We start from the raw sequence: 13,998 nt of genomic DNA, 5'->3' as shown, positions 1-13,998 counted from the left end.
TCATTGACTTTATAGATAACCACAAAATATTGTGTAAAGATTAAGAAGGCTATTGAACTGTAACTTTAAAGTTCAGATAAGATGGCACAGAGCTTATGCTTTGCAACTTAACGTTGTGGATTGATGTGAAATGAGAAACTCCTCATACTTTTATTTTAAATTTTAATCATTTGCTCCTACCTTCACCCAATCATTCACGTATTTTCCCTGACATGTTTGCATGACATCTAGTGAAATTTATTGCTCAGCTCTTAAACAATGTTAATCATAGTATGAACCATAACGTATCATACTTGCATTTCGCATTCGAGAATGTTTTTGATCATTCGAGCATGGTAAACACCCTTGAAGTATGGTAAATACCATACGTTTGTATTCATAATTTATTATAAGGTAAGAAAGTTAAGGTAAAAAGCGTAAAAAAAACAAACATACGCATTCGTTTTGTATTTGTGTGAAAAAGAATGTTTGCCAATGCATTCGAGAATATTAGGTACTATGATGTCAATGATTCATTATGAAAACTCTTCGTAGCTTTCGAACTTTCACACAACAACATTGGTTTTTTTGTATTCTCCTACAACAATTGTCTCCTACTTTGCAACATTGACATTTGACCAAAGAATTTCAGCACAATGAAGTGAACAAAATTCCATGTTTTGAAACAATACTACTAAAGCAAAAGCCTTTGTTGAAAGTCACCAATGCTTTCACGATTTCATAAGATCCATTGAAATTTAGTTTCTAAAACTATTTGAAGCCCTCAAAAACAAGGATGCCTATAAGAATCCCCCAATTCAAAATTGCAAGATTTGGAGAAACAATATATTTGTGCATTGAGTTTAACAATGGCTAAAAGAATCTACAAAAATGTTTCTTTCTTTCTTCTTTCTTTCTAGGAAACCACACCATTGGTGAACTTCATGTTAGGACATCTAAAATGGTGCTTCCAGCCGCCTTAATGGCTCTACCCCCCGGTCAACATATCACCCGTATTGCTTTCGTTGATACCAATGTCTAGTTGCATTGAGAAGCTTGCTATCTGTGTCATGCAACCATTTGATGTTGTTACGTACACAATTATTGCCCCCTTTTTTATCTAAGGTGTCATACAACAATAGCCAAAATATATATGAAAGTGATGTATAAATAGTATTGAGTATCTATAAATACTTAGAGTGTACATAGCCTAATATGTATATGTGATTCCTATAACTAATGGGGAGCAACTTTTTCTCAGGAATAAAAAAATCATATTAAAATGATATTGTGATAATGTGTCAATGTACCGACACAAAATGACTAAACGAAGTTCGTACATATTCATATACAAAAAATATATGGAAGTAGGCAAATATGGACCATGGTTGTAGTGTCATATATTGACAAGTGGCATGGTTAGACATGTATTATAAACAACATAGCTCACCGTCAAATTCTTCTCGTGTTTTATTTACTCAAAAGCACGTGACACTTAGGTAGTGTTTTGTTTAGTTTACCAATTACTCATAACCAAGTCGATGAACTAGATGCCCATTTTTGCTGAAATAACATAACATGAATAAGAAGTTTTTGGTATCATGCATGATCATGCGCGTAAAAATCATCACTAAATGCCAAGCTTTTAATTGTAGTGGTTAGTGAGGGCATGTTCAAGAAAAATGGTTAGAATATTCAATAAGGTTTAGGAGCATAAAACTAACTCTATTGATAGAAACAAAGTGTGCAAAAACATTGGAAGTCCATAGATATGATATGTAAAAAATATCTAGATGAGGTTGTAAAAAATGGAGTTTGAAGACAAAGTTATGATAAAATAAAGATTCAGATTGACGGAAAACTAACTACATACAATAGTCAAAGATGCGGGTGGTTAATATTAAGTATTGCTAAGTCAAGGTTAAGGGTAAAATATTTCTATATGTTTATATAATAGCGAGAACAAACTACTAGATGATAAACCATATAAAGATATTTAAGAACTATTTATAATGTTTTGAGTATGGATATAGCTTTACCATAAAAATATGAGATGTATGAGGGGGTGTGGCTTTGGAAAAATTAAACAATTAATTTCCCTTGACAAAACAATCTCTTTTCGGCATGCTCATGGATTCCTCGCTTTAGAAATAGAATAGGGAATTTTAAATTAACTTTAGAATGAAGTTATTTGGACTTCCATGTAGGTTGGCCTAATCATGAGGATAGAACAAAAATCGAGTAATGACCTTTACATGAAGACTCTATATTTATCAAGTAGTTGAGAGAATCCTTCAAATGAACTCCCTTTTCACACAATGGACAAGAGGGAGGGAGATAAGTGAGGAGAGGGACAAATACTTAGATGATCTAATTGATTAAAGTTCTTCACGTAGATGGTCAAAGAGATGAGCTAATTAGATAAGTGAGGTGGTTGTGTTAACAATAGATCAGGGAGATCGTGATGTAAACAAAAATGTACAATGTATGAACTTAAAACAAGTTTTGATGGCAAACAAATAATGTACCGATTACATGTAAAACCCCAAAGAGAAAACCCATCACCACTTACAAAATTCTACAATTTGTCGGTTGCCCACACTACCTATATAGTTATTGGGAGGAGGAGGGATGGTGGAATATAACATGATATATATATATATACAAATAGCTGTACACAACATAATAAATTGTTATATACAAATACTGTTAGAGCTAGATCCTAATGTAAGCATATGATAAGGAATTAATAGATAGAAAGGAGAGAGAAAGAAAGGTGTCGATCCGCCTGACCACCCTTCAGCGAAGGAATCAAGACGGACTCAAGCCTCGATCGGCATCCCATACCACCGTCGTGACATCAAGTCGTACCTGGTATTGGCGCGCTCGCTACAAGAGTTTCATCCACCACAAGGACAAAGTCTCGACAAAGTCAAGAGATGTCAAATGAGGGTAACTAAGCTTCATATTTATAGCTAGACCTAAGGCCCCTAGGCAAGTTCACACTTGACATTAATGGATTGTCCCAATCCCAAGGATTAAAAGTAATCCTTCCCTTCTTTACACTCTCGTTTAACCCTCACACTTTATCCACATGTATAGAATACTACGATACAATCTTACCACGGGATATTATATGGTCATGCCCGTAACATATACATACCCATATACATATATACATGTGAGTGTACCATAAGAATTGTTTATCCTATGTAACACATAGACATAGACTAGTATATATATGTGCAAATCTATATGTATATTACTTAATTTATACTAATCTCTACTCTTTTTTTGTGTTTTGTGTCCTTCTTTATAAAACCTCCCCCCTTCAATTCCCCCCCACTACCCCCTTATTTCATTTTTCCTTTGGAGGTTAGAATTAATAAATCAAATGTATTAGCGACTAAGTAAGTAGAAATAATAACCAAAGTAGAAACAATGAATCGTTTTACATGTTAAAAGTTATAGAATAATTAGGTTGAAAGCAAATAGACAAGAAAACTTGAGAAAACAAATAGTAAAATTATACATATATCATATATGTATAGGGGACGACAAGCCACCTACCGGATGTGAATTATACATATAACATGGTGCAATACACCACACACAAGGATTGAGCACTAACATTTTGTATTTTTGTTATTTTCTCTAGGTTTTTGGTATGTATTGATGACAAAAACCCATATATACATACTTACCGAATAGTACCAAAATGTTTCTAAAGATGATTTACATCTCGTACATAGTTTGAAAATTTGTTTTGGTTGTTTGGCCGCATTATTCGTCAATCACAAGAAGTCACTATGGACGAATTGGGTAGCCTAAAACCATGTTAGATTTGGAAAACCACATATTGATAACTTTTGTTTATTCAAGTTCTTTCTTGAAAGATCTCTTTTATGATTGTTTTCATTATTTTGAAATTTCCATATGAACATTTCATCTTTAGTTTGAGTGCTTTTGAACGCCAAAAGTTTGTAGAATTTTGTGGGTTTTTTTTACCTCACATTAAGGTTTCCCAATAGAAAGCAATATATAGGTAGTGGTAAAGAAGACGAAGAAGAAGAACAAGAAAAAGGATAAGGGTAAGATTGATAGGAAAAAGTATGTTTAGGGATTCTTATGAGTCAAGAATATACATGATCGATTTCGGTTTATTTGGTTCAGTAATTGCTTTTTTTGAAAATAAAATTTCCTTATTTTCTCTTCCTATTGTTTTTGGAGTTGGGTTTGCAATTGTCACTGAAGAAAAGGAAACTAATGCTCTTTATGAACTAATTTGTTTTTCGCTTTACGGTGGGTTAAGGAAGCTAAAAATTCTCGCATGGTCTACTACACAACATAAATCGATCGGACGGTGGAGATGGAAGAGGATCCGACGACTCGTAGTGCTCCTAGAAAAGACTCGGCATATTCGATGGCGTGTGGGGCCCGGCCCGATCATGAGAATATTCAGAATTAATCCTACGGTCATTTTACATCTGAGAGCTTCGGGAAAGATATGGACCGTACGATGGATTCTGTGTCTGTGGTAAATAAGGAAGGTCTGGTGCCGAGGTAGATGTTTATGACATCATCATTACTCAAAAAATAACAGACACAAATTTTTATATATAAAACAAAGGACGTCATTGATTAATTATTGGGAATTTCTGCTTTATCTTTTTTTTTTTAATAATAAAAAAGTATTCGAAAATAAAGAATTCCAGATGAAATACACGAAATATTTCTTAAATTGACGGCAGTAAAAGCAAACATAATTTAAAAAACCGAGCAAATAATCTTTAATTTGTTCTTGGGTATATTTTCCCACATTTGTTTAAAAAGAAAAGAAAAGAAAAGAAAATTTTCATTTTAACGAGAATCTATTTATTTATGTTCCCTACGGAAGGGCTTCTTTTCAAACTATTATATAATATCAGTATTTAATAAAATAAGAAGTTAGAAAAATAGAGAAATTTGTACTCTGAATGCTATAATTTATAAATAAAAATTAGATCGAGATATTCCCCCCTTACACAGACACTACACAAATCGCTCCCGAATAAAATAAAATAGACAGAGAAAAAAGATAAAGAAAAGAAAGATCTCTCTCTCTCTCTCTCTCTCTCCGCTTCCATGCTTTGATATTGTTCTCCAATATACACACACACACACAAACGCATTCATTCTTTCAATCATTCATTCTTCTGTGTAGCCATGGCTTCGCAAACCCTAAACTCTCTCTGCACATACACACAAACTATCTCTCTGTATCTCTCTCTCTCTCTGTATCTCTCGCTCATCGCTCTACACACATGCAGTCATTCATTTATTCTTTCTTCTTTTGCTGTGCCAGCCATGGCTTCTCAATATCTGATTCTTTATGTCATTCGCAATGGCGGATTTGCATTTTTGTCTGTCAGATATTTCTGGAGTTTTTCTTCTTCTGCTGCTGATATTTTATATAACACTGAACGTACTTTAGAATTGGACTCCCTCTTCTTCTTCTACTACTACTAATTCTATGACAATGAACATACTGTAGAACATGGATTCTCTGTTCTTCGGCTAGTATCTCTGTAGCTGTGGGGTAATACTCTCGAATTCTCTTTTGATGTTTTGCTACTAGACGGGTTTACACGCTTATCCCGCCCCTCATGAAGTTCTTTCCTTTGGTGTTTGTTAGTATGTGATATCAGGTGGATTGTACAAGCTTTAGCTTCTCGATAGTCCCCAAACCATGGCCATCAATACATTCAATCTCTCTTCTTCTTCTTCTTCTTCTTCTTCTTCTTCTTCTTCTTCTTCTTCTTCTGATATTTCTGTAGCTATGGTTGGATATACACAGGAAGAAGGTAAACTTAGGATTTGCTTCTCATTAGGAAAATAGCTATCTTTCGTATACACATCGGATCTTCGTTTTCTTCGCTAGTTCTAGTATTTCTGGGACCGGTTCATGAAAGGGAGTTAAGTCTCTGATCAAGGAAGGTGAATAGGGTCGATTGTGTGCTAGTTTATGTGTTCCTCTTCAGATTTAGGTTAAAATTTTCTGTCAAAGCAGTGACTTTTGCTGATCTAAATGATGTGTTGGAAGAAGAAAGTGTTCTAGAGGACATGACCGGGATGAACTCGAGCGAAAAAACGAAGAAACTAGAAGAATGGAACGGAACTAATACTTTTCATATTAATCGTAACAAGAAGACACGATCTTCCTTACAAGCTGTTTCCTGCCTTCGAACAGAAGAAGAAGAAACTCTTGGAGCTATGGAGGAAGAGGAAGTAAGCGCTTCTGAAGAAGATTCGGATTCTTCTCTTTGCACTATCAAGAGAAACGAGAAAACAAAACATAAAGGAAAGGCTGGTACCCTAAACCCTAAACTATTTATCTTAATGGTAGGTTTGTTCCTCTTCTTCTTCTTTGAATTGAGCTCGTCAGTGATTCTGATTAGAGAGCTCGTTTTCTGAACACAAGTTGCAGATACCCGAAGGAGAGGCCATATTCTGCAAGGTAATGAATGACCAGATCCCTTCTGTTCCACGTAGAGCTCGAACAGGTTTTATTTTCTCTTTCCATTTTCCATCTCTCTTCTTCTTCTTCTTCTTCATCTTCTGAGCAGACATTTAGCTTCTTGCTTCTTCACCATCAGGTACTAGAAAGAGACGTCAGGAAACAGCACACGGGAGAATGTTTAAACGACAGTCACTTCTCTCTCCAAATCCTGTGGTTTCTTCATCGATTACAGTTTGGAGCTCTCCATTGAAGCTTGTGAAAGTGACTGTAATTACCATTGTCATCAGCCTTGTGTTTATCGTTCTTGTTAATAATGAAGCATACTGCAATGGTCATTGTTATCTATCTTCTAGTATATTATACCGTTTTATTGCTAATAATTGTCGTACTTATCATTTTGCCATGGCCTATGCAGGCAATATCAAACAGCATAAAGCCTCGAGCCTCCAAACTAGCTAAGGTATTAAGAAATCTCAGCACAAGTAATGTTTTTTCTGCATGCGGCTTTACTTGGCCATGGAACCATGACCTTGAGTTATTCTGATTCTAAAATTGTTCAGCTTTCTTCGTCAAGTTGCATATCACAACAAGAATTGGAGGTGGTGGAAGCTTTATTCAATCTGGCAAGGATGAGATCTGAATTTGAGAGCCCTCATTCTGGTAGCAGAATTAAGATTAAGCAAGAAAATGTAGAAACGAATATTCAATCATCAACATCCTGTATTTTTCCATGCTTATCACCTGTTCACGTATCTGTCTCTGCAGCTTCATATTTGCCTTCTTCTCAGTTGCTATATGTATCCGAATCTGAAGGTACATGAGTCTTCTCTGGAAAAGGCTTAAACTATGCTCGGTTCTGAATTTCTAACTAATTTCAAGGGATAATGCTCCAATCTTTAAATTTCACCCCAATTTTTGCCTTAAAAAGACCATTTTGGGTTTCAAATGAAGTCCAAGAAAAGTACTGTATGGAAGTAATTATTATGTATATATATGATTTAGAGAGATTATTTAAAATTTAGAGTTCATATTCAACTTATAAGTTTCAACCCAAAGTTTGGTAAGAGACAGTACACTGGGCTTCAGATTTAAGCTATGAAGTTAATTACTTTCTGCCTTTTGCCAGTCCCTATCAGGAAAAACGATCGAATCGAAGGTGAACTTATGACTCCGTTTCCGCCAAGGAATGATTCAGAAGGCTCACTTGTGGGTGTTCAGGGAGAAGTAAATTATCACACTTTTAAATCTAGAGGAATAAACAAGTCTCTAGTTGAGGACGAGGTTAAATTGACAATGGAAAATGGCAGTGCATTGATACATCATGGGTGTATAGACTTATCTGTTTCTCAAGATCCAACATTTATCAAAGAACCTACTAATATGGATTCCATTAGTGCTGGAATGGAAAGGTCACTTGACAAAATTTCCTCACCCATCATTCCAATTGAAATTGGCAAGTCAGGAGCAATTGGTGTGCAGGATAAAAGGTGAGTGTCATATTCTCTTCATTATTGTGACTTCAATATACATGATTGAAGGTTTCTCAGAGGTTCTTTTCTGTAAACAGAGGGGATCATCCTGGTCAATGTGATACTATTTCATCGGCAACTGCTTCAAGTTGCAAGTTAGGTGACCGGTCTAGTCAAAACAGTTTGAAGCTCAATGAGAAGGTGAACTTTTGCTTCTCTGAATATCACCTCTTTTATGGCCAAAAGTTGTTTGAGTATGCGCTAAAGAGCTCGTTTACCAATGATGTTTTTTTTTTCCTGTAGGACCTGGTTAAAGGACAGAAATTAAGAGAAAAGAGTGGCAACACAATGGGTGTTGAGGAAAAAAGATTCGAGGTTCAAGTAGTCGAGAGGATTGCTAAATGTAACGGAGCATCTACAAAGAAGGAAATTGAAGAAGAAAGGATGAATGTGATAAATAAAATTGAGTTGCCCAAAAACAATGACTTAAAGCAGTTGTTTGCTACAAATTATAAGCTTGATAAAGCACAGCAGGACAATGATACATCTAGTAAGTAGATAGAAAAGGCATTATGCTTGGAAAAGAGTATCATGCTATTGCCTAGTGACTATCCTGGGTTCTTTATATTAATAATTTTCTTTAAATTTGTCTTCTTTACAGCTGCAGCAGTATTGCCACCATGGCACAGGGGTTTTCCTGATATGAAGTGAGATTCAATAATCTTATACTGATCTTATTGTGCCACATTTATTGTATCTAATTGCATCAATAAATGCTATAAAAACAGATATCTTTCTACTATGGCAGCGAATGTAACAACAGTTGTGGGAGCTCTTCAACCGGAAGATAAGAATCATGTTTTAAAGGTAAACAATAAGCGTAAATTTTATATTTTTATATGAGCTGAAATGGGAAAGACAAGAGAAAAGAAAGAAGAAAGAAAGAAAGTCATTCTTATGCCCATGAATGACTTGATAGCATAGGGAACCAGAAGTTGATAGTGACAAATCAATACAATTCACTTTGGAGAGGTTCACTTAGGCACATGTATGCATAAATGAAAAGTTAGGCGATTAAATATAGCTTTGATGCAGATTTTAAGGAAACATGAACTCCAAAGAAACTAATATTCCTGTATAACGCTTCTAGTAATTCAACTCGGCTTTGGTTTAGAGGGACAAAGGGAATGTATTTTTTATGCGATATATGTTCAAATGCAGGTTGCTGGTAGCAGGCAACCTTGCAAGAGGTGTTTTATCCATGTATATATAGCTCGTTTCATCAATACTCAGCAGAATATTCAACAGAACCCTCTTAGGGCAGAGCCCAACACGAACATGAGAGCAAGCTCCTTTGATATCAGGCATTACAATCTGAAGTGTTCCCATCCTGGTAACATGGTTTGTGCTCCAAGTTCAATGAGTGGATTGACAAGTTTTTCAGGGAGTGAATCCCCTGGTAGCAGGAATTCAAGGCCAGTATCAGGCTCTCAAAATCAGAAATCCCAAACTATTGTATCACAAGAGAAAGGGCTGATTCCATATGTTTCTTCACCACATAATGAACAAATATTGCACAACGAGGTTTTTCTCAGCACTCTTCTCTCAATTTGCAGAATTTCTAAACTAAACATTAAATTTTTATTTGGGTTGGACCTTTGTTTAATGTTAACTTAACAGACAGGTTTAAGAACCAAGGCAAGGTCAGAGAATATGTTGGTTAGCTCCGCAGTTTCAGACTCGCAGTCTTTAAATGTACTTCGTACTCATATGTCTTATTTGCAAGCTAGTTGTCAGCATGGTGAAACATCATTGTCGTTTCCTGGTGAACATTTTGAATCCCCTCAAACAGTATCAAGTCATGAGAATCAACAACAGGTTTGTTATCACTGTTTTCCTCATCTGCAACTATTAAGTTCTTACTACAATAGTATGCTTATATCTTCCAATATACCACATTACTTTAAGAACCCTTTCTTTCATGTAATTTTGCAGCCACAACCGAGTTCTGCCCCCAAACAAAAGGGCTCTAAATTAAGTTCTCTACAAAATTGGACTGGAAGCAGTATAACTCAATTACAGCAGAAAAACTTTTCCCCTGCTTTGTGTTCTCAATCTCATCATGATTCACAACGAAATTCTAGAGAAAGAGAAGAGAATAATATAGGTGGACAATCAGCTTCATCAGCTGAGAGTAAACAAATGACCGCAGTTCAACAATATATGTGTAGTGATGGGATCTCTGATATACAGACTTCCGGCCATTGTCATTACGCAGTATTTACGGCACAATCTGATGATGAAAACCTCAATGTGAACCAACAGCAACAACCAGCTCTGCCTGCGCTGTCTCTGCAGCAGAGAAAAGATTCTTCACAGCAGCTTGGCCCGTATGATAAATCAAATAAAACAGCATTGCATCTAGATGAGAAGATCAGAACTTTGCAAGCTTCACAAGATTTATCTGGTAAATCAGCATTATGCTCAAGTAGGGGATCTCTTCAATCACATATTGGATTGAGCACATATGCAGTTGGTGGTTTGAATGTAAGATCTTCAAAGAAGAAATCTCAGCAGCAGAGATACAATAAAGATATGGTCATTCAGAACAAAGTGTTTGTTGCAAAGCTTCCGTCAAACTTGGAAGGGACCAGATTTTCTTATGGGATTGATCAAGGAAAGGCAGAGATGGCAGCAGTTGGTCTCTCAAGGATGAATAGAGGGTCTGCTACAAACACAACAAGAAAGTTGAAACAAGACTCTAAAACTAGCAAAGTGATTAATGAGAAGAATACAGATATTTTTTCAGGTGTAGCATCTTTGCCACAAGGCATTCCCAGTGCTTCTCTTCAGTTCTCAGGTTTATCTCATGGAAACCTTAGTTTCATTTCTTCTACTGCTGCAACATCTCTAAAAATTGGAGGAATAACTATGGTCAATGAATATAAATGCAACAATATGTCCATAGCTTACCAAGGACAAACTCAGGGGAGTAATAATGATGGGGCAAAGCAGAGCCTAATTGCAAAGAATCATTATGAATCCCAAGGAAAGATTTCTGAAAATCAAGTGGGACCATCTACAATGTCTCATTCAATATATACTGAATCACATGGATCTGTTACTGTTCCAAGACACCAAGATTATTTCGCCAAAAAACAACAAGATGCTTTTTTGCAGCAGAGGCATTTGCCCACTGTGTCCAGAGCTGCATCTTTTTTTCATTCAAGTTCTTTGAAACCTGGTACCAATTCAGTTGCCGAAAATCTACCCAGTGCAGCTAATATGACGCAGAAGCAAGCTACAACTGCGCCATTTTCAGGGCCTACTACACAAGTTCTTCGTCCGTCAATTAGGGTAACTGTGGGAGGTTTCCAACCACAACAGTCCTGTCATCAAGATAATATATATGATATGAAACAGCAACAGAATGTTAAGAGTGTGAAGCATTCAGTGGTTCAGACCTATCCACCACAGGAAAAAACACAAATAGATTCAAGAAAGTCACAAAATCCAAGAATGCAATCGCAAGAGGAGGATATCTATATGCAGCCACAGTTCTATCATCACCAACAGTTTCAACACTCTGTATCAAGGCAGACTTCTTTACAATATATGCAAGGTTCTTATGACAACTACCTCTCATCACAACAGTATCCTCATTCCTCACAGGTTGACTCATCCAATCAGCAAGTTTCACTTAGCATTAACCAAAAACACATTAGTATGAAGTCGAGTGGGCTTATTAACTCATCAAAAGCACTGAATGGAGCTATAGACATACACGCACATCCACCACGTGCAAATGTGGGCTATTTGCCTTATGTTTATTCTGTTGGATTCTCACACTCTATGGGAAATTATTGTCAAAGTGGGGTTTTCGTAACTAATGCAAAAACTCAATCAGCTGTGGAGAAGGATCATGTATTGCATCAAAATGGAACAAACTCTGGGTTTCAGTCTCCTCTCCTTACTACTCCTTGCCAGGCGGGGGAAGCCTCAAAAGCAAAAGTAGTAAACACCGTTTCTTCTAATGGGTCAGCAATTCCTGTCGAACTTAATTTTGTTATTGCTTAGGCTTACAAAGTGATGGCGGGCAGTGTGGAATAGCTTGACTTGTGGTGAATTATGTGGCTGAACCACCCTGAGGATAGAACTGTACCTGACCTGTGTAGGGTAAGGAATGACCTGGTTAGACTGAGCGGCAGCCATCAAGGTGAGGGTCTGTCCCTCTAGACAAAGGGCACTAAGAAGAAGAAGCTTGACAGTTGCTCAGACAGAACCTGTGGATTAACAGAGAAAAATGGTAAAGCCTCAACAAAGCCAAAAACAGCAGGAAATGAATGCATTTTATGGAAGGACTTGTGTAAAAACATAGGTCTAAGGAAGAGATGCTTGTGCACAAAGTGAAGTACTCGCTCAGAGATGACAACGGTAAGTTCAAGGTTCAGTTGTCTTATGAACCTTGTAGATGTTGCTTCTCATATATAGCTTGTATATGCTCTCAATTTTCCTTTCCGTTGAACCAACTCGTCGTAGTAACCAAATTATCTATATAAGTCAGGACTGGTTGTATCTTCTGACCTCTCAATGGGGTGTTATTAGGGTGGCCTTGGGATATGGAAACAAAATGTTGTCTGTCATGTAGAACTTCAGATCGACAGAATGCAACGCATCTCCAATATCTTGTTCTTGGAACCGAGAAGAATGCTATCTCCCAACCAACTAGTGTGCCTCTGATTTATCCTCTATTTCTATTCAGATGGTGTATAAGTAAACCCATTCTTTACTAGTCACAATAGATAAGCTTTCAGGCATATGAAGATGACCCTGTATAATTGTATGTAATGCATCTCCGATTCCTTGTTCTTGGAATCGTGAAGAATGTAATTTCCCAACGAACTAGTGTGCTACTTATCCTCTACTTTCATTCAGTTGGTCGGAATAGGAAGAAAGTGATTACATCACATTCTCCTCTTTAACACGACATGGTGCATCGTATCAATTCTGTGTTCATGTTGTTGCTCAGTAACCAGTTGTGAAGATTTATAACTTAATTAGGCGAAGCTTAACAATAGGTTCCCAATTTGTCAGTAAAAAACTTAATAGTAGGTGGCACTGTGATGTGAATCTTACCTTGATTTGGTAGGGAGATGTGTGATAGTTGTTTAATCTGATAGGTTGGAAACGATAGCTTTAGATTGAATTTGGTAATGTATCTACATCAGCGTAACTAAATTTATGGTAATTCCATGTAAGCCATGCTGATCTAGTCTAGTTCTTTCCATTTGTATTATCCATTTGAAATTCTGAAAAATGTAGAGACCTCCATGTATATTTTGGAAATTGATGTCTTTAAAATACTTTGAACCTTGGAGGTGAAAGTGGAAAAGAGTAAATTACATTATTTGAGTGGAAGCACCATTATATGCCATTTTGTTTAACGCAAATCAAGATAGATCCATCATGGATTGAAATGTTATGTCACGCATAATGGAATGGATGTGCATTTGTTGTCAGTAGATTTGTATGGGCAGAGTGCATTCTAAAAGAGAAAAATGATTGTGCATCATAATCCACTAGAGAAACTGACTTCTTCTTCAGCAACCAGCTGAAAAAATAGAGGTTGTTCCATCAATATTTAGTGGAGCAGAGTTATTGTTAATGTACAAGAATAACGATATACTCTTCTTAATGAAATGGAAGAATGACCAAGGGAACAACGTGAGCATGTTCTCCTGTGGAGGAACTACTAAAAAGAAGATGAATTACTAAGAGAAGAGATCCACTGAATACATGGGGCCAGAATACACCTAATACTGATGAACCACGTTTTAATATTGATTTTAATACTGTATTAAACTACATCGGCTATAACATGATAGCACTAATATATCTCCTAATTCATGGAACCTATGAACATATCCCCCAGTTAGCAAAAACATTATAGCTTTTGGTCATTTTACATCATCACAATGTAAAACATGGCTTTAGTTTTACTCATGTGGCTAATACTCAGGCACAAGATCTTTATTCATGTGACTAGTAACA

General features: G+C 36.3%; 1 protein-coding gene across 1 annotated transcript; it reads left to right on the top strand.

Annotated features, from left to right (window-relative positions):
* The first annotated feature begins 5,325 nt into the window (after positions 1–5,325).
* Positions 5,326–12,865, top strand: LOC147852854 (uncharacterized). The gene is made up of 15 exons (XM_087333302.1): positions 5,326–5,443; positions 6,029–6,328; positions 6,417–6,521; positions 6,615–6,745; positions 6,894–6,938; positions 7,039–7,291; positions 7,605–7,965; positions 8,046–8,148; positions 8,251–8,497; positions 8,609–8,654; positions 8,736–8,814; positions 9,169–9,531; positions 9,628–9,825; positions 9,943–12,081; positions 12,226–12,865. The coding sequence occupies exons 1-14, from the start codon at positions 5,326–5,328 to the stop codon at positions 12,022–12,024; spliced, it is 4,431 nt and encodes a 1,476-aa protein (XP_087189428.1). The 3' UTR covers positions 12,025–12,081; positions 12,226–12,865.
* Positions 12,866–13,998: the final 1,133 nt, after the last annotated feature.

This window comes from Azolla caroliniana, unplaced genomic scaffold, assembly GCF_043228905.1.
Source record: "Azolla caroliniana isolate FFs.n. ecotype wild unplaced genomic scaffold, voAzoCaro1.0.p SCAF_17, whole genome shotgun sequence".
NCBI classification, from domain to species: domain Eukaryota; kingdom Viridiplantae; phylum Streptophyta; class Polypodiopsida; order Salviniales; family Salviniaceae; genus Azolla; species Azolla caroliniana.
Note: the sequence above shows the minus strand (reverse complement) of the source record. Positions and strands in the feature narration are given on the sequence as shown.

What these genes read in the sequence shown, in the direction of transcription:
- LOC147852854 (XM_087333302.1), top strand. Translation starts at nt 5,326, where the DNA reads ATGGCTTCTCAATATCTGATTCTTTATGTCATTCGCAATGGCGGATTT. An exon ending in TGAAGCTTGTGAAAGTGACT is followed by an intron (nt 6,746 to 6,893) that starts GTAATTACCATT and finishes TGGCCTATGCAG; the next exon opens with GCAATATCAAACAGCATAAA. An exon ending in GTCATGAGAATCAACAACAG is followed by an intron (nt 9,826 to 9,942) that starts GTTTGTTATCAC and finishes GTAATTTTGCAG; the next exon opens with CCACAACCGAGTTCTGCCCC.